Source organism: Cheilinus undulatus, linkage group 13, assembly GCF_018320785.1.
Source record: "Cheilinus undulatus linkage group 13, ASM1832078v1, whole genome shotgun sequence".
In the NCBI taxonomy this organism is placed as follows: Eukaryota; Metazoa; Chordata; class Actinopteri; order Labriformes; family Labridae; genus Cheilinus; species Cheilinus undulatus.
In genome coordinates, this window is record NC_054877.1 from 14,904,261 (window position 1) to 14,930,465 (window position 26,205).

A 26,205-nucleotide genomic window follows, 5' to 3' on the forward strand; every position below is an offset into this window, starting at 1 on the left:
CAAGACAAAATTATTGTCACCCTCAACTTAATATTTGGTTGCACATCCTTGGAAAAAAATAACTGAAACCAATCGTTTCCTATAACCATCAACAAGCCTCTTACACCTCTCAGCTGGAATTTTGGACCACCCTTTTTTTTGCAAACTGCTCCAGGTCTCTCAGATTTGGAGGGTGCCTTCTTGCAACAGCAATTTTGAGATCTCTTCATAGGTGTTCAGTGGGATTTAGATCCGGACTCATTGCTGGCCACTTCAGAACTCTCCAGTGCTTTGTCTCCAACCATTTCTTGGTGCTTTTTGAGGAATGTTTTAGGTCATTGTCCTACTGGAACACCCATGACCTCTGACGCAGACCCAGCTTCTGACACTAAGCCCTACATTGCCGCCCAAAATTTTTTGATAGTCTCCAGATTTCATGATTCCTTGCACACAGTCAAGGCACCCAGTGCCAGAGGCAGCAAAACAACCCCAGAACATCCTTGAACCTCCACCATGTTTGACTGTAGGTACTGTGTTCTTTTATTTGTAGGCCTCATTCTGTTTTCTGTAAACAGTGGAATGACGTGCTTTTCCAAAAAGCTCTACCTTAGTCTCATCTGTCCACAAAATGTTCTCCCAGAAGGATTGAGGCTTACTCAGGTACATTTTTGCAAACTCCAGTCTGGCTTTTTTATGTCTCTTTGTCAGCAGTGGGGTTCTCCTCGGTCTCCTGCCATAGCGCTTCATCTCATTCAGATTACGACGTATGGTCTGAGCTGACACTTTTGCACCCTGAGTCTGCAGGACAGCCTGAATTTATGTGGAAGTTGACTGAGGATGTTTATCCACCATTCCAACTATCCTGTGTTGCATTCTTTTGTCCATTTTTCTCTTCCGCCCATGTCCAGGGTGATTAGCCACAGTTCCATGGGTTCTAAACTTCTTGATTATATTACGCACAGTGGACTAAAGAATTTCAAGATCTCTGGAGATGGTCTTGAAACCTTGAGATTGTTCATATTTTTCAACAATTTTGCTTCCTAAGTCCTCAGACAATTCTGGGCTCTTCTTTCTCTTCTCCATGCTTGGTGTGACACACACAGGCACACAACACAAGGTTGAGTCAACTTTTAGACACTCTAACTGGCTTCAGGTGTGATTTTATATTGCCAGCACCTGTTACTGCCACAGGTGAGTTTAAATTAGCATCACACCCTTAAAATAAAATGATTTACCCACAGTTTTAAAAGGGTGCCAATAATTTTGTCCGGCCCATTTTTTGTTTTGTGTAAAATTATGTCAATTTTGTCTTTTTTCTTCGGATTATTTTGTTGTTCCAATGCACATAAAGGCAATAAACACATGTATACCAAAAACATTTGTAACTGCAGCAATTTCTGGGAGAAATTGTGTATTTTCTGGAAAAATTCCAGGTGTGCCAATACTTTCGTCCATGACTGTAGGTGCAAACAAAAATCAAAAACAGGATGGTATGTCGGCAGGTAGTTATGGTTTTTATTTCCCTTACACCTTTGGAAAAGTTAAACTTGAATTTGAGCCTTTGTTTTATGTTTTTGATACAATACAGTGTCATTTAGAAGAAGCTTTAACCCAAAGCAATGCACATTTGAGACCAAATCAGGTGTTCCAACATTAAGGATCTTGCCCAGGGGTCCACACTAGATACTGATCATCTCCAGGCCGGGATTTGAATCCCCAATATTCTGAACCACAGCCAGCCATGTAAACAACTGAGTCGAGCTAATTTCACATCATCCGCGGGCCTTATCTCTTCAACTTTCGCCACACCTTCTGATTTGTAACTTTATTGTTAATAAATAGCTTTATTATTACATTCTGTTTATTACATGTTATCTCCCGTTCCCTTTAAGAGCTGGGTGGCATCTACATCCAACAGTGACAGCAAAAGTGTTTGCTGTAACTCTTTAACTCTGCAGTAAATTTTAAGGCAATACAAAGACTTTGAATAAGTTTCAGGGAATTATCTTCTTATTGGTTCTTGTCGTCCACATAGTTAACATATATCTTAAGTCTCCAGTTATTGTTGGCTTTTTCTGTTTTGCACGTCATCAAACAAATATTAAACAGCAACATGTTCAGTACCTGAACTCTGCTCGGTGCTCGGCTCTGGCTCGCCCCCCGCGCTGCAGTGGTGGCTCTGGCTCTCATCTGTACTCGACTGCCGCCCATCAGAGAAAGTTCTGGGCTTATCCTCACTTGATTTTGTGTCACATAACACCACAACCAGGGCCTGGTCCTTCTCCTTTTCCTTTTCTGTGCACCACTCTCCCTGCTCCTCTTTCTTGCTCAGCTGCTCCGGCTTCTCCTGTGGCCCCTGTTCCTCTCTGGGCATCGTGGCCTCCACAGAGCTGACGCTGAGCATGGTGAGGTCTGCCAGGCTGCCATCAGGGTGAACCAGCCTGTAGATGTGAGAAGTTATTACTCACGGAGACACGTTCAAGCAAACCCACACATGTAGAAATTTGTATTTCTATACTTATGAGGATGTGCAATTACCTTTTTTGGAACACTTGATACTATTTATGGATTGTCTTTGTTGCTGCTGTGGTTTTTCAGAGGTTATTTTGGGAACTACAAAAGCGAATGAAAAGCTGATAAAAATCTCACCTATATATGGTCTAACTGCATACTTTCCTGGTAGCTTTCATAATATCAAATACTGATTACAGTAAATATCCAATAGGCCAATCACGTGGCAGGAACCAATTCAATTAGACCTTTAGACATGGTCGATACAGTGTGTTGAAGTTCATACTGAGCATCAGAATGTGAAATCAATGTGGATGACAAAATGGTTTATAACAGTCAAGAGTGGCAAAATGGGGTAAAAGTGTCAAACATTGGCCAAAATATGTGGTGAAAAGTGGCAAAAGAGTGGAAAAAATGGGTTAAAAGTGGCAAAACTTGGCTCAAGTCAAGTTAGTTTTGCCAAAACTTGACTTTAGTGGGAAAAATGGATAAAAAAGGCACAAATGGATGGAAAAAATGGTGAAAAGCAGTTAAATTATGGCAAAAATGAGTAAGCGGCAAAAAAGGGCCCAATAAGTGGTGAAAATTGGTTTAACAGCGGCAAAAATTACCTCAAAGAGGCCAAAAAGAGGTTAAATCAGGCAAAAAAGGATAAGCAGAAAATATGGGTTCAGAGAGAAAACAGTGGCAATTAAAATGGTGAAAAGAAGTTACACAGTGGCAAAAAAGTGGCAGAAATGAGCAGTAAAAATGATGAAAGTGGTTAAAAATTGTAATAACAAAGTGGCAAAAACTGGTCTAAAGTTGCAAAATAGATAAATAGCAATGGTGAAAAGCAGCTAAAAGGTGCAAAAATGGTTTGAAGATGGCAAAAGCTGGCAGAAATAAATGGTGAAATGTGGTAAAACAGTGGAAAAATTAGGTTAAAGGAGCCAAAAAAGAGATAAACAGTAAAATAACGGTTAAAAAATAAAACAGTGGCACAAATGAGATTAAAAAGGTGAAAGGCAGTTAAAAAGTGGCAAAAAGTGGCAGAAATAAGTGGTGAAAAATTGTAAAAGAGTGGCACAAATTGGTTAAAAGTGGCAAAAAAAAAGAGGTTGAAGGTGCTAATAAAGGGATAAACAGCAAAAAAATGGTTTGGATATTAAAAAGTGGAAGAAATGGGCAGTTAAACAGGGGAAAAGCAGATAAAAAGTGGCAATAAATGGTAACAGAGTGGCAGAAATAGGTTTAAAAAGGGGCAAAAATTAGTTTAAAGTGGCAAAAGTGGCAAGAATGGAAAGTAAAAAGGGTCAAAAATAGTACAATTTGGCTAAAAGTGGTGAAAAATGGGGTTAATGTTGAAATGTGGCAAAATTGGTGGAAACACTGATGAAAATGGGTTAAAAAGTGGAATGAATAAATAATTTGAACATCAGAACCCAACAGTATCTTAAGACACTTTTCATTAATGAACTGTTAGACAGGATGCTGGCACCATTCCTACTGAACCAACACACAATCATTGACACTATCAATAAATCCCAACTGGGGAGGACCCATTCACTGGGTTTTTCAAAGGCCCAGCTACCTGTGGGCAGGCCTGGGCATGGCAGTAACACCTGTGTTAAGTGATGCACATCAGCTGTTTCAGTCATGCAAACAAATGAAAGCAGACTTATTCATGAGGTGGTTGGCTCCTTAACTATTTGTAACAACATGGCAAACTTGTACTAAAGCACCTGATGGCTTTAAAACCTTATAATTTTGTTTTAACCCCAACACTGAGAGGAAAAATAGACAATTTCAGGGTATCATGGTGAAAAAATCACAAACACCTTCATTTATGAAAGCATTCTGTCCTCATAAGTATATAAATACTCTTATTCCAATGGTCCAGGTGAATCTGGAAAGCCTAGGATGCAGATGTTTGATGGGATTCATCAGCTCTGGGTTCACTAGCTGAACTGCAGAACAGCGTTTCATCAGGCATGGTAATCAAGGCAGTGCACATTCCATTTCTTTACTTTAGTTTTGCCTTTTAATTTCTTAAGGGATTTTCTTCTTGCAGCAGATTAATGGTAGCAACTGATGGGAGGAATCAACCCTTTAAATTCTTCTCAAGCAAATGGTCAAAGGTCGGGTTTGGCTTGCATGAACCGTCGCATACCAAGGCAAGCATTTTGTTTATCCAATGGTCACACTTACTTGCTCTGTTGAGTTGGAATTTTTTGCTTGATGCTGCTCAGAACAATAAAGTTACACAGACGTCAAGACCAACAGTGAGGAGAGAAACTGACAAAGACAAGCTGAAACACTTAAAATTATTATAAATAACCACTTTTTTTTATAAAAATGCATGAAGGTTGCCAGCAGGCTCCTGTGGTTTGGGGTGTTCGAGCTTTTGTTTCAGGACAGAGCTAATTTTTAGTGCAGAAAAAGGTAAAAGGATCCAGATACTGGAAGGAAAGATCAGTCCTGTCGGATTCAAACATGCTTGTTTGACAGTTTTGAAACCATCCCAAAGAAGTAGAAGGGAGCTATTTGGGAAATATCCTTGCTGGGAGTTTAAAGGAAGGTTGAAAGTGCGGAAAGAGAAGGCTACAGGCAAAATAATAACTCATAAATCCTGAAAACAAACGCCTTTCATGGTAGGATATTCCTAAACCAGGGGTGAAATATTTAAGATCATCAACGTGGCATCATAGACAATAAGGAGTATCAATTCAAGTGCAGGGACTGAAAGAGGAAGAGGAAGCAGAGATTCAGAGGTGAGCTGGGATGATGGTGGATGCCAGAGAAAGCGAGCAGATACCCACCTATTCATGATCAGATAGACACGCCCATTGACTTTAGCGTGGCTGTGTGAAAGAGGGTGGCAGAGGTGAGATGGCGGGAGGTCACAGAGAGGCAGAGATGAGACCAAAGCAAGCAGCGGCAGCGATACAATGAAGAGACACAACAGTGATGATGATAGAGAAAATCAAGTAACACACCATAACAGGTAGGTGATGAGAACAGTGGTTATAAGGGAAATGATTAATGAGCAGAAAAGGCATGAATGTCACCCGAAAAGCTCAGCTCAGAGCCACAGAACTTACAGCCCTGTTGTTATAGACAATCTTGGGCAATAACTGAATGTTTTTATGAATTTTCAGTGGACCAATTTAAACCCTTTAAGGACCTCTTGAGACACCCAGACCACACTTGACTTACAGGATTCTAAAAAAACCTCTTCTTCTTGCCAATATTGCCTGGAAACTATCCCTCAGAATGATATAAGTGGTGTTTTATGACAAATATAAAATTTAATATAATTATCAGGATTACCAAGGATTTTACATGGCATCTAATCTGAGTAGGCCCACAGTGTGGCTCATTGCAGTGTTGAGATTTTAATGGTCTGACTTGAATATTCAGTTGAACAATCCCCTTAGAGTTGTAATCCAACACTAACTGTGAACTGATAGTAAAATTACTTCCTGAATATAATGATCTTCTTCTGTGGAAATATAATGTTGTGGTCAGACACTGAAGATCAATCCTTAATACAAACTAATGGCCAACTAGTTGCAAGAAAAGAGGGAGGAGAGAATTTGAAAATAAAAGACTGTTAAGAAATGTGATCAGTGTTAATGTCATGTCATGTGTTCAGCACAAGATTCACTGTTTCTGTGGCTAAATTCATACAATTTTAAACACAGAATATCACTGATAAATCTAGCAGACTGAAAAAAATAATCAAATAAAATCAGATATAACAGGTTAACTATAGACAACTTCCCTTTGAGAATCTCACTTTTATTGAAAACATGCATTTTGTTTGAAATTTAACTACAGCATACAAACGTAAAGTAGATGCTGTCTCACCTGTAGATAGTGCTCTCCTCTTTCGCCACCACAGCCTGGAGGTCTGTGAGTTGCAGGAAGCGGTCGTGGAAATAGTGCAGGTGAAGAATACACACCAACAAGAAGGATGTGGGGATGAAAATCCGGGTGAAAAGCTCAGGGACGGAAAATGTCTCCAAGCCCAGGTCCTCCAAGCTGCATACAAAAGAAAAACAGTAAATAGGAAGGAAGGAAGGAAATCAAAGGTTATTGAATAGTTTAAGTCAGCAAATGGTTACAAAAACACGTCCAAGGTACTGAACATCCCCCAGAGTTCAGTTAAATCCATCATCAAGAAATGGGAGGAATATGGCACATGTCAAACACCTAGCACTACTCTTAAGCTTCAGTAGCTGAGATGGAAGAGAAAGAAGCTGCATACAACAACTGTTGCCCAAGACGAAGCTTTATGGGAGAGTTGCAAAGAGAAAGCCACCGTCGAAGAAAACTTGTATTAAATCTCAAAAAAACAATCACCAAATTATTATATTAAATCACCAAAAGCCATGTTGGAGTCCATGATCAAGTGAAAGAAAGTTCTTTGGTCTGATGAGACCAAAATGGTGCTTTCTGGCCATCAGTAAAGACACTTGGCAGACACCAAACATTGCACATTACCACAAACACTCCATCCCCACTGTGAAGCATAGTGGTGGCAGCATCCCGCTGTTGGGATGCTTTTCAGCAACCAACCCTTGAAGGTTTGTAAGGTAGAGGGTAAAATGACTGCAAAAAAATACAGGAAAATCATGGAGCACAACCTTATTCAGTCTGCATGAGAATTACAGCTTGAGAGAAAGCTACAGAAATGGTTTAAAGACAACAAGGCGAATGTTCTGGAGCGGCTGCGTCTAAGTCCAGACCTCAATCTACTGTGGCTGGACTTAAAAGTGGCTGCTCACGCCTGATCCCCGTGCAACCTGACAGAGTTTTCGCAGTTTTACAAAGAAGAGTGGAGTAAAATTGCAGTGCCCAGCCGTCTAAGCCTGATTGAGACCTATCCACACAGACTCAGTGCTGTGATGCAACCAGCTGCATCAACTAAAAATTGACTTGAAGTGGGGGAATATATATGCAGTCACCTTTTTGTCACTATACATTTTTGTTTACTTCTGTTTACATTGTAGAAATCTGTTTTTACTGACAATAAAGACTTTCTCTGCATTTTTTGTCAAACAGCCAAATTATATTGATTAATTGATAAAATCAATAAAAGTGCAAAACATCCAAGGAGGTGAATATTTTTCTATAGACACTGTATGACTGACAGACTTTATCAGCAAGAGAATGCACAGTTTGTACATAAAGAAATGAGAATTTGTGGGGGATGCTTTTGTGAAAGTAAATAAAAAATTGTGCAAGTACCTCACCTCTTTTTGTCCATTTGGGTCATGTTGGACCAGAAGACCGGTGAGGTTTCAAACTGGTAAGTGTAGACAAGAGTGAGGACCAGCATGGTGTACACCACCACTGACATCCAGAAGTACTTCAGGATCCTTCTCCACCACTCAAAGTGCACCTAGATGAGAATAATTATGATAATTGTTTTTTTGGGAGATATGAACCATCTGACATTTACGGCTGTAATGTATTAAATTAAACGTGGCACACAGGGGATGTGGATTTAAGAGGACTGTTATGTTTTACTGTGATAGAGGTTATAAAACAGTTATGAGCCTGCTGTACACAGTTTATGACACACTTAAATGTCAGATCCTTCTGTCCTTGGGAAATTGAATTTGGAAAACTTTACAGCACCCTACCCCTACAACAATTTAGGATTGTAAAAATCCAGTATCACTTAGTAAACAGCCTTATTTTAATGATTACAGAACATTTTTAATGGATACAACATGATTTCAAAAGGGTGCATGAGCAAAACAGAACATCAAACTCTTTATAGGCTATATAAAAGTGTTTAGGCTAGGATTACTGCACATAGTTGAAAGTAAAAGGATATGAGGATCTGTACACATTAAAAAGGAAACTATCATGTTGGTTACAAATTCAAAACTGTTGTTTTGGTACCTGATAGAGTGCTACACAGGAGAGGAACATCATCATGTAGATGATTTTGTACATGACGATAGTTCCCTCGAAGCTGACGAAGAAGAACATGCCACCACAGATGTAGATCCAGTATTTCACCAGCAGAGACATGACCATGTTACCCAGAACCTGCATGATGTCCTGCTCCTCTCCCTCATTAGAGTCCTCCTCCTCTATAAAACACAGCAGCCAATCAGAAAACTCTGCAGTAATTCATACTGAGACTTACTGACACCTCCAATGAGGAGTCAAGTAATGAGTCTAAAGACACTTCACCATATATTTTTTATTTAACTTTTGTTTACAAGTTGAAATAAATGTTAATCATTTTACATGTACATTGAAGCCCAATATAATATATGAATGCATAAAGATGGTGTCACATGTTTGAAGTTTGAGGACATAAATCTATACATCTGATTTACACAATATTCCTGTGAAAAATGTACAGTAATTACTGGTTGTTTCATAGAGGTCTTGATGCATTTACCTCTTTATTTCCAAAAATGCTGTTCTTCAAGATAATCTGGTCATTTCAGACTTTTTTTTTTTTTTGAGATTTCAACAACTTTTTCTCATTATCTCAGGATAATAAATAAAAGTGATTTCACAAATATGAGATACTAATTTATCTCATTATTGCATCAGAACAGGAAACCAAGTTCTAAAAAAACCTAAATACTAGGCTCATCACTGTGCTAGTCAGCTGCATAACATTCTACCATGCAGTTGTGTGCTTTTACAACTTTAGGGATATGAGAAAAATAATTATAGAAAAATCTTCAAAGATGACTCATTATCATGGGAAAATAAGTGACAAATGTCTGGATGCATGTCTCCTTTAGGTTTCCTAAGTTAAGCATACACTCACTGCTCACTTTATTATTTATACACCTTGCTGGTACTAGGTTGGACCCCCTTTTTGCTTTCAGAACTGCCTTAATTCTTCAAGGCATAGTTTAAACAAGGTGTTGGGAACATTCTATAGAGATTTTGGTATATGATGACATGAGAGCATCAAGCAGTTGCTGCAGCTTTATCAGCTGCACATCCATGATGCAGATCTCCTGTTCCAACACATACCAAAGGAGCTCTATTGGATTTCGATCTGCTGAATGTGGAGGCCATTGGCGTACGGTGAACTCATTGTCATGTTCAAGAAACCAGTTTAAGATGATTTGAGCTCTCTGACATGATGTATTATCCTGCTGGAAGTAGCAATCAGAGGATGGGTACACTGTGGTCATAAAGGGATGGACATGGTCAGCAACAATACTCAGGTAGGCTGCGGTGGTTAAACAAAGCTCAATTGGTACTAAGGAGCCCAAAGTATGACAAGAAAATATCTCCCCCACCAGCCTGAGCCATTGATACAAGGCAGGATGGATCCATGCTTTCATGTTGTTTACACCCAAATCTTACCCTCCCGTCTGCATGCTGCAGCTGAAACGGAGATTCAGCACTGGGCAAAGTTTTTCCAATCTTTTACTGTCCAGTCTTGCTGAGTCCGTGTGAATTGTAGCCTCAGTTTTCTGCTCTTGCTGACAGGTGTGGCACCAGCTGTGGTCTTTTCCTGCTGTAGCCCATCTACGTCAAGGTTCAATGTGTTGTTCATTCAGGGATGGTATTTTGCATACCCTGGTTGTAACAAGTGGTTATTTGAGTTACCGTTGCCTTTCTATCATCTTGAACCAGTCTTCCTATTCTCCTCTGACCTCTGACTTCAACAAGGTATTTTCATTCGCTGTAAATCCCAGAGATGGTTGTGTGTGAAAACTGTAGTAGATCAGCAGTTTCTGAAATACTCAGACCAGCCCGTCAGGCACCAACAACCATGCCACATTTAAAGTCACTTAAATCCCCTTTCCTTCTAATTCTGATGCTTAGTTTGAACTTCAGCAAGTCGTCTTGACCATGTCTACATGCCTAAATGCATTGAGCTGCTGCCATGTGATTAGCTGATTAGCTATCTGTGTTAACAAGCATTGAACAGGTGTACCTAATAAAGTGGCCAGTGAGTGCACAAGTCTTTGTAGATAAAATGTCGAAATAATGAACACGGTTCACAAAGTTAAGTTACTTTACAACAGTTCTCAAGAGCATCACGGTAGATAAATGAGTTTTGAGTCTTTCCATAGATTCCGAATAATTTGCTCAAACAATTTATTTGAATGATTAGGTTTTTATCTAATCTCAAAAGTTATCAGTGGATGAGAAATTAGACTTTTTGACCATGTGAACAGGGAGGAAGAAAAGCTGAAATCCCTGCAGCACAGCCTCAGCATTGTTCAGTCAAGGCAAACTAAACTGAAGTGTTTACTGTGCAGATAAAATGTAGCAAAAAGCTCCATAACAAAGGCACAGAAAAGTTTCTTTATAACCTGGCTTCTAAAAATGTTTCTAAAATTTAACAACAGTTTTCATAATAAAATCAATCATGTTTTTTCTAAATAAGGCAGGTATAACTGATACGTTATAACAGGTGGTACAAGCAGCTCGTGTTTCCTTTTCCAACCTATGTCATAACTGTTAACTGTTCAACTATATAATATAGATAAGGTAAGAGCTTACCCTTCTTCTTCTCTTCCTCCACATGAACGTCTGAGAGACCAGCGCTGTCTTCATCTTGTTTTTCTCGTCTCTCTGTGAGTGTTTGTCTCAGCAGCAGCCAGAAGCTCAGCAGACACAGGACCTTCACACGATAAATAAAATGTTGGGACAAACAGACAAGCAGCAAAAAAAGAAGAGGCGAACTTACAAATCATCTGCATTTACTTAAACTCACTGAGAGCACATTGCAGGTGGCTACAACAAAGTACGAGCAGATAAATAAATTCATATACATATATACAAATCAGACTGGAGTTTCTAAAGGTTGACTCAGGTTTTAGTAACAGTAACATCCAAAAAATGAATGCCCTGTTTGATTAAGACATAACACACTGAAGCCACAGCGAGTGTGGTGGCATCTGAGTATAAAATCCTCAATGGGGACACATTAAAGTCGAGCCAGTCGCTGCCAACATGGAAGTCTTTGAACTCCTCCAAACATGTCAAAACACTGCAAACCTGACCTTCTCCTTCAGGACAGCACTGCAAGACTCCAATCTACTTTTAGTTAATGAACTACTGGAGAGACTGTCCGACAGTGTTAAGATCTAGGGAAAAAATCCATTAGCCACACATAGAAACAATGTGTGTTTTCAGATCACAGGATGTCATTTAAAGGTCAGTTTTAAGGATTTAAAGTTAAGGTAATCAGACATAAATGGAAGTGTCAAAATTAATAGATTTCTTAATTCAAGCTCTCAAACCTTGGATGAAAGTGAGTGGAAAGGGTTGTTCTTCTTGACAAAGAGCCCTGGGATACTTGACATGTTCTCAAAACTCCAAATGTACTGCAGAACAATCAGCAGGTTTCCGTAGGCCACCATGAAGGGAGACGACAGCATTGCATATCGCCTCCGGTCTCGCACCATCCACAACACACATGACCAGATGAGGAAGACAAACGTCAGCCAGCTGACGTATGTGATGCTCCACGCCTGAGGGGGACAGATAACAGATGAAACATTAAGAGCTACATCATTATGCCTTATGACACTGGTAGGCAGCTCACCTATCTTAGAAAACACAAATTATATTGTAAGTGGTTCGAATGAAGTACTTCTCATGTTATAAATTATTTAAAGATATTTTGGTAACACTTTCTATGCCTCCTCTCTATAATGAATTATAAAATATTATAAGTATACTCATAACTATGGTTATACAGCATGTACATACATTTATAAGTGCCTTTCTGAACACTCAAGGTCACTTTACAGATAAAAACAAGTACAATAGAAACAACAGATAAAAGCAAACAGTTTAAAATGGGACAAAGTGATTACAAAGAATAGGCTATTCTGAGCAGGTGAGTTTTGAGTCTGGATTTGGAGAGAGGGAGAGAGTCAATGTTCATGACTATTTATGATGCCTTATAACAGTAAGCATAACTTATTATAACACCAGTGTCTATAATGACTTACAGTGCATTTAGTTATAAGTCAATAACACTGGCATTATAATTAGTCATGCTTCCTGTTATAAGGCTTTATAAGTAGTCATGAATGCTTTTATCATAGTTATACAGCATTATAGGTGCCCTATAACACATTATAAGTATACTTTTAATGTTTTAATGCATTACAGAAAGGGGCCTTAGAAAGTGTTACCGAGATCTTTTTTGCCAATTTCTAAACCTTACTTGACTAGCAAAGAAAACAACTACAGGGTGTTAAAGCAAAGATTTCATGTTCAAACTTATGCAATAATTTATGTATTAAGTGAGGTATTTGATAGCATTAATACAAATACATTACTGATAGTTCATTTTGAATTAAAGCATAAGTTCATACTGTTTTTCATTCAAGGATGCATGAATTTATTCAAGATAACCCTGTAAACAGTGTTGCCAAAGATAGTTGTTTAACCATTTTCCAAAGACCTGAACAATGGAGCAAACTTGAACCCTACCTTGATTTTCATATTTTGCATGCAATATCCATGAAGTTTTGTCAGTGAGTCATGATTATTGTTCAGTCTCACTTGCTTCTCTTTGCTGCATGAGAACAAAAACCCACTTTCCATGTGCCATTTAATAAATTACAGAGTCTGAGTGCTCCCAAGCCACCATGAAGTAAAAAAAGTAGCTGTTAGTCAAATTTATTTAACTATGATTCATCCAGGAATGTTTAAACTAAGAACAGATGCTCTTTTTGAGTTATATCATGCCAGATATCCAGCCACGGAAGCTGCCCAGTACAACCACAGTTTCCTCCTGTTGGTCAGCCAGTGGTTCCACTGGAGCAGAGCAGGATTCACTGCCTTGCTCAAAGGTTTCTTAATCAAAGTTGATCAGGCAGCATGAAGCTCTGGCTTCTACTAGTCACATCGGCATGTTTCAGGCAGGGCTATGGGTTCAAACCTGTTACTTCTTATTATAAAGCTGTGTTTTTGTCGTGTGAAATTCAGCTGCCAACTGGAAAACAACTGTCAAATCTTCATTAGCAACAGTTTGTTTATTTTTTGTCCCAGTGCTAGCTCCTGTAGTGCTGTAGCACCGTCTGTGGGCTGCATTACTCACCATCATTGCTATGAGAGCACAGATGTAGCTCTGTTTCATGATGAAGTGGAAGATTTTGACCATCGCACCGACTCCTCTTTTCTTCATCCCGTCCTCTGTGTCCTCGGACTTCTCCTCTCCTCCGTCCAGCTCTGAATTCTCCGGAGGCAAACACACTTCATACACACACTCCTCCTTCTTCTCTGGTTGGACACAGAAACACAAATCACTGTTAGTTATGAGGCTCAGTGGTCTTATAAAGGGAAAAGAGGCACTCAGGTGATTAGGTTTAAAGTTTCCAGAGAGTTGGGGACACTTTAAGAAGGACAAGTAAGGTAGGAACGGTCGAAATCTGTCTGACAAAGGCCAAACTATAACGTTTGTCGAAATTATGGGACAATTTCATGGACTGTGCATGAAATAACAGGATGTAGAGATACTGAAGTCACACAGTAATATGGAATATACTTTCAAATTTTCTTTGGGAATTTTTGCCAACATTTTGTCTAGAAATTTTTTTCTGGAGAAGTTTTGGAACTGCGCTAAGCCGCACCATGCACATTTTTTTTGTTAGGAAATTTTCCTTTGAGACAAGGGAAAACAAAAAAAAAAGGGTAAGAAATATATTTAAAGAAGTGAAGGCAATATTTTAACCCCTTAAAGCCTGAAAACATAAATAATAGCCAGAAAATTCCAATTTTCTGGAACTGAAATGTTTATTTAACTTTCTACTAAAATAAAAAAAAAATCGAAATTTCCATAAAATTTAACAAATATATTCTTAGTATCTCATTTCATTCATTAGCTGTTTTTGGTGACTGATAATCCACTTGAGGGCATTTTTATCATTTATCAAATTGTATTCAGAATTTTTTTTGAGTCATTTATTGAGCATATTGATTAGATAGAGGTATCATAAAAGTATGTATCAAATAAACGACAACAGGCGTTAAGGGGTTAAAATGGCGAAGTACAAATACGAATTTACAAATAAGAAAACAACAAGGAAAAGAAAATATTACAGAAAAAAATGAGGACATTGACAGGCCAAAATCCTGGACAGAAACACACTTACTGGAAATATAAACTTTCCTTACATAAATAGAGGATTTATATAAAATTAAAACCATAATGTCTACTCCCACAATCTGAGAAGTGTGGTTGTAAAAAATAATGGCAGTAAAACCAAATGACAGTAAAGTGGAGCTATGTTTATAGTTTGATTTGACCATTTATCCTCCTCCAACTCAAATGATGTGGTGACAGGCGGTTTGACTTTTTGATGTTGCTGCAAGAAAGATTTGTAAAACTTACAAATTGCATCTGTCCTTTTGCCAAGACACTTAGTATTTCTGGAGCTAATATGTCATGATACAATAAAAATGACTAAATACGCCATATTAATCTTGTTTTATGTTGATAAATGAGAAAGCACAATAAAAGTTAAAACAACAACCAAACTGCAGAGATTCAATACATAAATCCTAAACTTTACCTTTTGAGGGGCATTCATGTCTTTTGGTGTGATACCGTCATCAAGGCCATGTATCTTATTGTTCAGTGTGGCATCTTGTGGTGTTGTGTCATGTCATATATCATATCTGTGTCATGTCTTGTCATGTTGTGTTTGCTGTGTTGATACCATGCCTTCTTAAGGCCTTTTATACTCCTCAGTTATTTAATATTGATTGTATCATTACAGAATCGTGTTGCAACAGATATGGTACTCCAGAATTACTGTAATGGGATATTAACTCTGTCGTTGGTAGTGTTGTATCATAGTGTATCATAGTGTAGCAAAGCAGGAGTTACTCTATAATTCCCACCTCTTGTAATTAGTTTTCTCGTGTTTTAGTTTGTTCTTTTAAAGAGCATTTGGAAATCTGACACTGTAAAGTAAACTGGTGTTCTGCTCACCTGTCCCATCACCAGCTGGGTCCATTTTATACTGCGGGGTTGAGTACAAGTCCAGACAGACCGGCCCGTTCTCAGTGGTGACGAAATCAAACGAAGTCCCGTTTGAGGCGGGGACAGCCTGTCAAACATTATCAGAGATCACAATCAGATTTCTGCCCATCAGAGCAAAGGCTTTTTATGAGGGGAGGATGCCACATCACCGTTCAGCATTCAGTCCCACAAAGGCAAACAGGAGTAACACCTATAAGATCATTAAAGAGTAGATAACAGACATTTATTTCTCGTTTATAGCTTTCATATGGTTTGTTACTGCTGTTTGGCTTCGTAAGGAAAGTAAAGGGATTTTCTTACTGTTCACACTGCGCATTACATCCTGTCCTACAACCCTGAGCGGAAAGGTATTAATAGGTGGAAAAATTTGTTTCATGAAATTTCAGTGTACAAACCTATAGATTCATGCTTTTGTTAACATAGAGACATTCCTCAAGATTTTGTAAAACAACCAAATTTTAAGTAATACCATGGCAAAACAGACTAAAATAAAATGTTTGGATGCACATCCATCTGTAATCATTGCATATATAAACATGTTGGTTATCATTCTAGTGGGCCCTAATTACCTAACAATTTTATAGAAATAAGAGCAATTATCTAGAAATTTCTTAGGAATAATCTGGTATTAACCTTGTAATGAGTTGGCATTTTACCAAATTATAACTTGGTTATTAAAAAGGAAACATTTACCTCGTAATAATATATTAATTATTAGGGCTGGGCAATTAATCGAAAATTAGATTAAACCGCAATATGGCCTGCTGCAATTTTAAAATCGCAGAAAGTGTATTATTTCTTTAACCTGAAGTTTGTGTCAAAATAGCAGTTTAATAGTTTTTTGCAGCAGAGATGTTATGCATTACATATCATGCAATCATGATCATCCACAGGCAATTTTTTAGAATAGACTACAAAAATCCTAATTTTTTGTACGCTTTATTAAATATAAGAATGACATAAAAATCCCAACTCCCTTCAATACATCAATTCCTATCCAAGTCTAAAAATGAGTCAAAATCATCACAATTACATATTTTTCAAAATTGTTCAGCCCTAGTTTTATCTAATATTGTGTTGGTTATAATATAGAATTATTTATTGCTTGTGTTTGTTGGTAAAAAAAAACAAAAAAACAAACAAACAAAAAAACATAATGTAAGGAATTTAAGAAACAATTGCATATCAAATCGTAGTTGCAATCCTGTGGGAAATAAATCGCAGTTAGATTATTTTCCCAAATCGTTCAGCCCTATTAATTAACAAGTAATTTCTTGTGATACTGTGTAAATCCTTTGGTAATTAGATGGTATTTAACCTTAATCCCAACCCTAACCCTCTAATCCTAACCTTTACCCTAACGCTCACCCTCTAATCCTAATCCTAACCCTAAAAATTACTTGAAAATTATTTAGGAAGGACACACTTCAATTTAGTGTGCCAGAAATAATGAAATATGGAATAATCAATCAACTTATGTAGGAAGCTATCATCTTATTTCTTTGAAATTACTTGGTAAAATACAACCTAATTACCAGAGACCTGCCACCATATTATGAGGGTTAGGGTCAGGGTAAAATACAACCTAATTACCAAAGAACTGCGACAATATCATGAGTAATGACTTGATAATTAATACATCATTACTAGCTAAATGCTTTTTGATATTACCAAGTTATGACTTGGTAAATACCAACTTATTACAAGGCAACTACCACCTTATTCTTGAGAAATAACTAAAATATTACCACTATTACTAAAAAAAATCTCTAGGTAATGAGAGCCCACTAAGATGAAAACGTTACCAACAAGTTTTTTTGTCCTGTCTTTTTTCAGGTTATGTGTTTTGTTCCATCTAAAGTCCAATCTGCACATTTTTTATCATTGAAATTCCTTATAAATAAAGTGGTTCTGGGTCCTGAGGCTAGACCAAGAGCCACTGGTGTAAACAGACCCTCTAGGCTCACTTGCAAGGAGTAAAGAGTTAACTTTGAACAGCTAAATAAAGTTTAACTCCATTCTGACTAGGTGCAGTGTGAAAAGCACTTTGCAGCATTTCCTTTTCTTGCAACATTACTAGATAGGCAGAGGGAGGGAGGGGGTAAGATGCACAAATGTAATCCAGAGTAGCCCCCACCTCGGTTGTACTGATGCCATCCTGGGTGGAGAGGAGCTAGGAGGAGAAAGAAAAGAGCATACAAGGCAAGGTGTGTTATCGATGAGCTCCTGAAGTCAAAGGCCTCCTCGTTCTTTATAGACACTGATGAGCAGGAACAAAGTCAAGCAGCACTACTCTGTAAATCGAGCTCATCACTCATCTGTGTCTGTGCATCCTAAAAGCTTTTAAACCTCAGGAGGTGGCCAGCAGAGACAGACTACGGACCTTGATGTGGGAACAAGGTCAAAATGTGTGTGTGAGAGGGAGTTTGTGTGCATTTTCTGTTGAAATCTTTCCAGGTATGAGTCTATTATGGAGGCAAAATCTGGCAAACAATCAACAATTTCAGCTTGAGTTTAGAGATTAACAAAGACTTGTTTTTCTGTTAGAAGTAAAGCAGGTTTTCTGTACAGTCATGCAGCTTACAGTCTCCTGCCACTCTGCAGATCAAATAATCTTTGATAAATGTTCATATTAAGGCTGAGAGGAAGATGCTTGCTCCTCACCCAAGAATCAGAGCTTACATTTGGCTGAATTTTCTCATTTAAAGATTTGTTTTATTAATCTTGTTTGAATGTGTAATAACACATTTTCTGTTTATATTTAAAATCAATTTAATGTTGACTTTATGCAATCTGTTTAAAATGTATCTTTATATTTATTCATTTTTATATTTATATTTATTTTGAGCTTTTTAAACCTTTATTTATAGAGAAGGACTGCAATAAGAGAGGGGGAATGACATGCAGGAAAGGCGCCACAGCTCCGACTCCACATACACGGTGTGCAAGCTAACCACTAAGCTATCACTCCCCTTTCTGAACTTTTAGAATCAGAATTCTTACACTTGAAAATTTATTTTATAAAAGTGAAAGATATAAGGATTGGCCCCACACAGCTGGTAACATGGTATGAGAGGTGTGGAAACAAGCAGACTGCTTGGGATCTGTAGCTATGTCCTATTTCAGGGCTTGCATTATTATAAAGACACATTTGTGGACTGATTGTGTCACAGCGGCACATAAAAGGCTGTCCCATTTCAAAGACCCCTTCCACAAATGCATCCTCCTTCCCCCAGCCAATGCAGGATCCATCCTGAGATTCATTACAGACCTTATATACAAGGTGGGAGAGTGGACAAGTGATACAATTTTGAACGAAACTGTAAAATCTGGAATATGCTCTATTGGTATCTTTTTCTGCCATGTAGAGTTTGTAATCCTGCAAGCTACCAGTACAGCAGTTATGGTGTCAGCATATGATTATGTGAGGCACAGAATCACAGTCCACAAGTCATGCAGGTCACTTCCACTGGTCTTTTGTAAGCTATCATGCTTCCCAGTGCATCTTTAGTCATGAAGTGGGCACTCCACTACACAATATGCAGTGTGTGATGTACACTTGCTGAAATGATGGTGTGTATCTCAGGCTTTTATCATAAATGCAAACATTAAAAGTCACACTGGTATCAAGGATTCAGAAAAAGTTTCATATAAAAAATAAATACTGAAAGTGTGTCTTACAGAATAACTTTTACAGGTAATTGGTTTTAACTCAGTTAAGTGGCTTTTAATACTGGAGATGTAATGGTATTATTAATTTTGCGGTATTGCAGTGACAGAAGCGTCTTAATGACAGCTTCCAGGGATAGGTCTTGAGATTGAGGAGTCTCCAGCGACTTATAAAGCGGATGTGTGGAAGCATTTTAGTCTCTCTCTGTTAAGAAATCAGAGAGGAGAAAAAGTGATAGACAAAATAAACTGCAGATGCTGCAGTGACACACTTGATGGGAAATATGAGTACCATGAGGAATCATTTGGCAAATCATCACTCTGAAAAGATTTGTGAAGATGCGAGGAGCAGAATCTGGCCAAGCCAAAAGACTCTTAAGGAAGTGGTGGATAACGAAGGTTAGAAAACACACTGGAGCTAAAGTATAAGCATATATTTTGAGCCTAATGCACACCTACCATATTTTTACAAATATTGTAATATTCAAAGTGCATTTGTTTTTAAATAAATGCAGACATCATTTTTTTTCCAAGTGTTCATTTGTTGTTTTGTTTTTGTGATTTTTATTGATACTGCACTAAATTCCATACCATGGCAAGGAGAGTCTCAAAACTTCAGATTATGTGTGATCTTTACAACAGATTAAGATAAGTGACTTCACTTATTCATTTTGTCTGAAAGGGTGCAAAGGCTACAAAGGCTGCACCCTTCAAGAATGCTACCCCTGAAATGGGACACAGCTATTGTTTTTCATGTTTTTCATTTTTTCTTTATTACAAATATTTTTATGCAGTTTTATATCCAGTATGAACAATTTGGCAACTTTATTCAAAGTCTAGTTAAAAAGTTAAATTGAACTATATGCATCTTACACTTTCAATTCATGTGATGGAAAGCTAAGAAAATGCATGTTTGAAATGAGATCCATAAAACGTATTGTGTAGTAAGCAAAACAAAAGATGATTACATATTTAATGACCTATAAAATAATCAATACTTTGTTATATGTACATGTGTGCATTGATCCTGACGTACATTTTTCTCGTCTGTGCCCTGGCGTGATCCCCACCACAGCTGTCTCTTCCTGTTGGCTGAGTTATTTGTTCTGTTTCCATCCAGATCTTCCTCCTCGCACATATCGCCGTCCTTGTCGTCCTGAAAAAACAAAGATTGGACGATTGATATCTTCACCAAGGGGCTCTGAGCTCATTCTACTATTGTTGAAACAGAGATGATACTCTCAAGAATCACAGTTTTAATCAGCCTCTATTGAACATCGTTTTACTGTGTAGGAGTGCAGAAACTGAGGAGGAGCTGGGTGACCTTTAAAGAGGAAATTATGTAAGTTAAATTATCAGGATCTGTTACTGTTGACTTTCTATGTTTCTCTAATTTTCTTTGCAGTGTCCAGATGGCTCAGATACCAAGAAATACTCAGAAGCTGCACAAAAAATACCATGTCTCACCAGTATGTTAGCCACATGCATTCATCTGTTCACATTTGTTAGGTTATTCTTGTTATTCTAAGTACAGTTTCAGGCTCTGTCTCAGGCTCTCAAAAATAAATTCTGATATAGCCAAATTCTGCACCAGCAAAAGAAAAGATAAAACATGTTTCATTAAAGAGAATGTGATTTTCCATTTCTACTTCATATTATAATCTGGCATCATTATTACAAATTGGCTTTAATTTGCAATTAGTGAGAGTTGGGCTGTGTAGGGTGCTACTGTGGAGGGTGGGGGGTGGAGGTTGTCTGGAAGTCTGAGCCAGCCTGTGAGCTGATCAAGTCTGATAAGACAATGTGACTACGGTCAAGGACTTCAGAGTACCACATTTTTGTGTGCTCTGATAGCTGATTACTTTTAATAACTGTTTGATATTATTGACAGTCCCAGTACAATTACAGTGCATTCAGAAAGTATCCAAACCCCCTTCACTTTTTTCATTTTTATGTTGCAGTCTGATGCTGAGATGTTTTATACACCTTGATTGTGGTTCATTGAAATTAAATTACATTAAAATGATAGGACATGATGTGGAAAGGCACACGCCTTTTTATAGGGGGCCTCATGTCTGAAAATGCATATCAGAGCAAAACCCAAGCCGTGAGGTCAAAGGAACTGCCTACCATTGCATGTCAATGGTCTGAGTCTGTAGAAGTTGGAAATTATTAGGTAGGATTCTGTGCAAAACAATATTAAATAGTATTAAACTCTAATTAAGTTTTCTATCGGTATTCAAGACACCATAGCAGAAGTCAAACTACAGTTGCCCTTGGTAGAATGGGCAAGATTAAACATCCTTTAAAGTTTGCCATAGTAGTAGTAATATTTTTTTCCATCTAACTGGCTGCTAGTTGAAATTACATAATCATTGCTAAACATATCTCATATTTCCACCTTTATGATAAATGTTGATATTTTGCAGTGATAATATGTATTTAGAACAGGCCTTGAAGATGGTGCATGCCCCCCGTCTGCAGCCAGGTGCCTCCCCATGTAAGAGTGCAGCACAGATTAAAAGCAGAGCTGGCAATGGGAGAGACAGGAACTCTAAAAGCTTAAATAGACCACCAAACTGGGAGGTTTGTCAAGGGACTTGATCATAATGATTGTAAGGTATGAAATCAGTTCAGTTTGAGTTGTATGCCTGAAGTAGCTCACAGGCGTCACTTCTAACTTATTTACCCCTGTCCTTTATTCCAGCTGTTGCAACAAGTCAATTTCCCAAAACTGGGAATCAATAAATTCAAAGATACAAGAGAGCAGACTGTATTTTATCAGATTCTTACAGACTACTGAATAAACAATAAAAAAAAACCACAAATCCAAATGTTAAATCAACAGAGCATCCAGACTTTTCTTGTCTTTTTGGCAAAGCTGAAGGCAATCACAACCTGGCATCTTCACTACTGAACAACGCTGTCAGCTGCTGATTTATCCTGTAATCATGTTTTATTATCAGCGTCATTTAAAGTGTAAGAGTAGGTGAAAACACACACACACACACACATTCTGGGAGGAGATCAATAATGCATACAGTCCTGCAGGTTTACAGGGAAGTATTGACCCCACTATAAAAACACTAATCTATAACTCCATTACAGGACAGAGGAGCTGAGCCTGGAGCTCTGAGCTAAACCTAGAGCTGGATCACACAATGTTTCATTGAGAAGGGCAGCCGGTCCAGTTATGTTGTAGGATTTGAGAATGTATGCGATAAAGATGGATGCATGAATAGCCTTTAAAGAGTCATTTCACCCTAAATAAAAGGGAAGACACAGTCACATCATTAGATGGTTATTTTTTACAGAGGCTTTCAAATATCTGCCGAAGACAGTTTTAATTCAACAGCAGTAAGATGAGAAAAGATAAATTCGACTTTGTTGTACATTGATGAGAATCTAGCCAAAGAGCGTTTGGTTTAACATAATAATCATATTTATAGTTTTGTTGAGGAGTTTATAGCTGGCATGAAACAAATTTAAACTAAGAGTAATGCTTCTATATCAACAATAAAAGACATTTCTACAGAATGTTTTTATATGCATGTCACTCTTGCTGCAGCGTAGGTACGACACCAGGCTTGTCCCAAAATTGTGCTTTGACGCAAAGACCCAAATCCACCCTTTCAGATAAGGTGCCACATAACCAGATGGCTTGTTGCACACTCCAGTCCAGTAGCAGAGGTTATAGTCGTTTTCTCAGTTGTCTATGGTGGCGCTTCTCAACCTTTTTGTGTTGAAATTATAAAAAAATCTAATGTCACCCCAAACAAAATTTATGGATGAAAAAATTAACATTCTACATTCCTATGACTGCTGAGGAATTCATGTAGTAATATAATTAAAAGGATAAATCTCTTAAATAACATCCTAAAACAATAAAAATATCTTAACAGTATGATGTTGTAGACCAGTTGTTCTCAACTGATAGGTCAGAACTCTAAAGTGGGTCATGGAGCAGTTTCCAGTGGGTGGCAAAGGTGTGCCAGGAAAGTAAGAATGTGGTAAAAAGTCTATGATGTACATAAGCACATCCATAAATTTTTAGGTTTTTCTGCGATGACAAGCAAATTTTGGTCATTTCCTCCAGATTTCAACATATCTATCTCTTTTTCCCCATATATAAAATGCTTTTTTTCCAAGATAATTATGACTTTTCACAAGAAATCACCAAATTTCCATGCTGTTTCGGATAAAGAAGTAAAATTAAATGTATGCACCTAGGTCCTTCTATAACAGTGCACCTTGTTAACATTTTTTTTCTTGTCTCTTTCATCAATCATGTTTACTTTGATTCAGGGTCTGAAATTTTTCAGAAAGTACCTTTGAGTAGTTGAACATTTTTAAAACAAGAGTTCTCATTACTAGGCGGTGGAAGGTCCTGATGCCAGACGAGCTGAGAACAACAGTACTATATCACATGTTCTGTTTCTCTAATTTGCCGGTAATGGGTGTGAGAGACAGAATGTCTGTCCAATCTCCTTTTTTGTAAAGGTTTGTCCATTCCAAACACCATCTATGGGCTATGTGTAAGAAATCCTGTGCTGTTAATTTGTTGCATTATGTCAAGTAAGTTTTGCTTTTCTGAGAAAAAAGGACATCCAGGTGGGATGTTTTGAAGGTTTGAGCCCATGCAATGATTACAGCAGTGCACATATGAGGACATAAAAGCTAAGAAATGTGAACTATTCCTTTAATGTTACTCATTTACACCAGTGAGATTTATTTATAAAAACTGGTACAACAAACAATGTCTATCTCAAAGACTCATGCCTCCATGGTTCAGAGTTGTTATGTAACAGTTACATTTGTTCAGTCTCCTTACAGCACTGTAACACTGAAACCAGGTGCCAAGATGCATCTGTCCCTTCACGCTCAAAATTAGAACAAGAGTGTCTCAGATAACACCTGAGCTACGGCGGACGGATCAATCCTCCTGTTAGCTTCCATCAATACAGTTTCTCTGCTCACAAGGCCACCTGGCTGCTTGTTTAATTCAATCTGAGGACTATTTTGGTTCTCTGTCTGGACTTTACTGAGTAGCTGTATGGAGGTGTTGTGTGCCAAAGCCTGTTTAATACCTGTGACGTCTACTGACCGCCTGAACCCACCTCAGTTTTACAATGACAGCAGTTTTCTCCAGTGAGTCGTGGTTTTAGTAGTGTAAATTCAGGGTTTAATCACACATAGATGATGTTATTTTATTTGAAGGTAACAATCTTGCTCCTTTCCTAACAGTTTGGTTGTGATTTACTTAATTGAGAGCTGCAGCTGAGCCCAAAAGAAAAGGCATTGACAGTTAAGAAATTTTCTTTCTGAAACACCACAAAATATTGTTTAATTCTGGGAACAAGAAAAAGGACATTAAAATAATTCTAATAGAATAATTCCAAATAATCAAGTATTTATGTCACATTCTTCTTCAAAGTTGCTTCACATGCAGTTAAAATGACTTAATTTAGATTTAGTGAAATGTAAAGGTGTACAAATTAAATATTGACCCTGTCAGGGCAAATAATTGGCTTTTTCCCAGTATATGACTCAAGGCTGGGAACCAAAAAGGTCCACTCCCAAGTGATTTTTTAATTGCATAAGTGTTTGCTGTCCTCACCGTCAGCTGGTCGATGGGTTCCTGCAGCCAGAGGCGGATGAGCGTGGCCAGGGTGTAGTAGAGAATCAGCAGCATGATGGGATTGACAAAGTGGTACCATTTACGCCGTGGGTGCACGATGAATTTCCACGTGTAGGAGCAATTGGTTTGAACGATGGGAGAAATGCCAAATACACTGCAGACACAGAAAAACAGGCCAGTGAGGAGAGAAAGAGGCATTTTCTATGACTTAAGAGGTGAAATCTTGAATAGGTGAATGAACAAAGCTAGCAATTATGTCAACAAAGAGATCCTTTGCATAAACCCTTTGTATGCTTCAAATCACACCAAAGGTATGATTTGAACCATACAAATCAACTTTCAAAATATGTCTGTTATAATGCTACAAGAGTTACAGTTGTTTTTATGATTATTTCATTTAAAGGTTGATCTTTGTGCAATTTTACCACAGTTTTGATGGTTTAAAACTCCTACATGTAAGAGTTTGTGGTTTCCTCTAACTGATATGCACTATCTTGCAGTTTAACGATTGGATTGGACATAACAAAGCAGAAAAAAGCATTATGAAATGATGCAGATTTTTCTATTTTCTAGTCCTTTATCAGCCTAATGTGTAACTAATTATCTGCATTAGGAATGAGATATGCATAATGAATCAAAATATATGACTGCACTGAAACTCTTTCTGTATATGTGGCAGTTTGCAAGATTACCAAGGTAGTGACTTTGGAGTTTATATCAGATGTAAAGCAGAACTTTGACCAATGAATTTGTCTTTAACAGCAAGTTTAAAATCTTTAAATTCTTTGTTATTTCAACAGCCATGTGAGGAGGTATAAAATAAATTATACTGATGCTTAATTCTTTTGTTAACAGCCTTAAATGTCATTAATCAGGAGATTTGATTGTTCTCATTGGGATAAGTGTACAGTTTAATTTATTATATTCCTTTCAGTGTGGGAGACTTTGGAGTTCTCCGTCGATAAATCTAGTCATTGATCCCAGAAATAAAGCCAAATTGAATGAGGGGATCAAAACGTCCCTTAATGAACCTGCGAAGTTATCTACGGTTATCCTAGGTTCTCAAAAGAGGAGAACCTGAAATACTTAAGAGGAGATTAGCAAATAAAAAGTCAGTGTTTTGTCTTTTTTAAAGGACTAAAAGCAAAAAGAGGGCTTAACACAATGGCTTATGTTTTATCTCCAGTTTAAAGTCCTTGTATGGCCAGATTGGGTGAACTGGCTTGAGTTATTATTCGTATATAAAGACTGAGGGATCACTTAAACAAACCACCAAAGTAGGGTGTCTGGACTCAGCCTTACGCCAAGGTTAGACCCCATCCCTTTGTCTTTAACAATGGTCACTGTGTCAGATTAGGTGATCACAGAGAGAGAAGGCCCTGACTTGGCTGACAGCCATGACTATATGGTGATA

At 37.8% G+C, this 26,205-nt stretch overlaps 1 protein-coding gene across 3 annotated transcripts in view; it reads right to left on the bottom strand.

Moving 5' to 3' along the window:
* Positions 1–26,205, bottom strand: part of LOC121519970 (piezo-type mechanosensitive ion channel component 2) — a 142,624-nt gene that overhangs the window by 51,068 nt on the left and 65,351 nt on the right. For 2 of the 3 annotated variants that reach the window (XM_041803111.1, XM_041803109.1), the window contains exons 8-18: positions 24,771–24,945; positions 20,190–20,309; positions 17,622–17,657; positions 15,434–15,551; positions 13,538–13,719; positions 11,724–11,954; positions 10,981–11,101; positions 8,389–8,582; positions 7,731–7,879; positions 6,343–6,516; positions 2,104–2,420 (exon numbers count right to left, since the gene is read on the bottom strand). In XM_041803111.1, coding sequence (XP_041659045.1) covers positions 2,104–2,420; positions 6,343–6,516; positions 7,731–7,879; positions 8,389–8,582; positions 10,981–11,101; positions 11,724–11,954; positions 13,538–13,719; positions 15,434–15,551; positions 17,622–17,657; positions 20,190–20,309; positions 24,771–24,945 — 1,817 coding nt within the window. The remainder of the gene's footprint in view (positions 1–2,103; positions 2,421–6,342; positions 6,517–7,730; positions 7,880–8,388; positions 8,583–10,980; positions 11,102–11,723; positions 11,955–13,537; positions 13,720–15,433; positions 15,552–17,621; positions 17,658–20,189; positions 20,310–24,770; positions 24,946–26,205) is intronic. The other variant, XM_041803110.1, reaches the window with a different exon arrangement.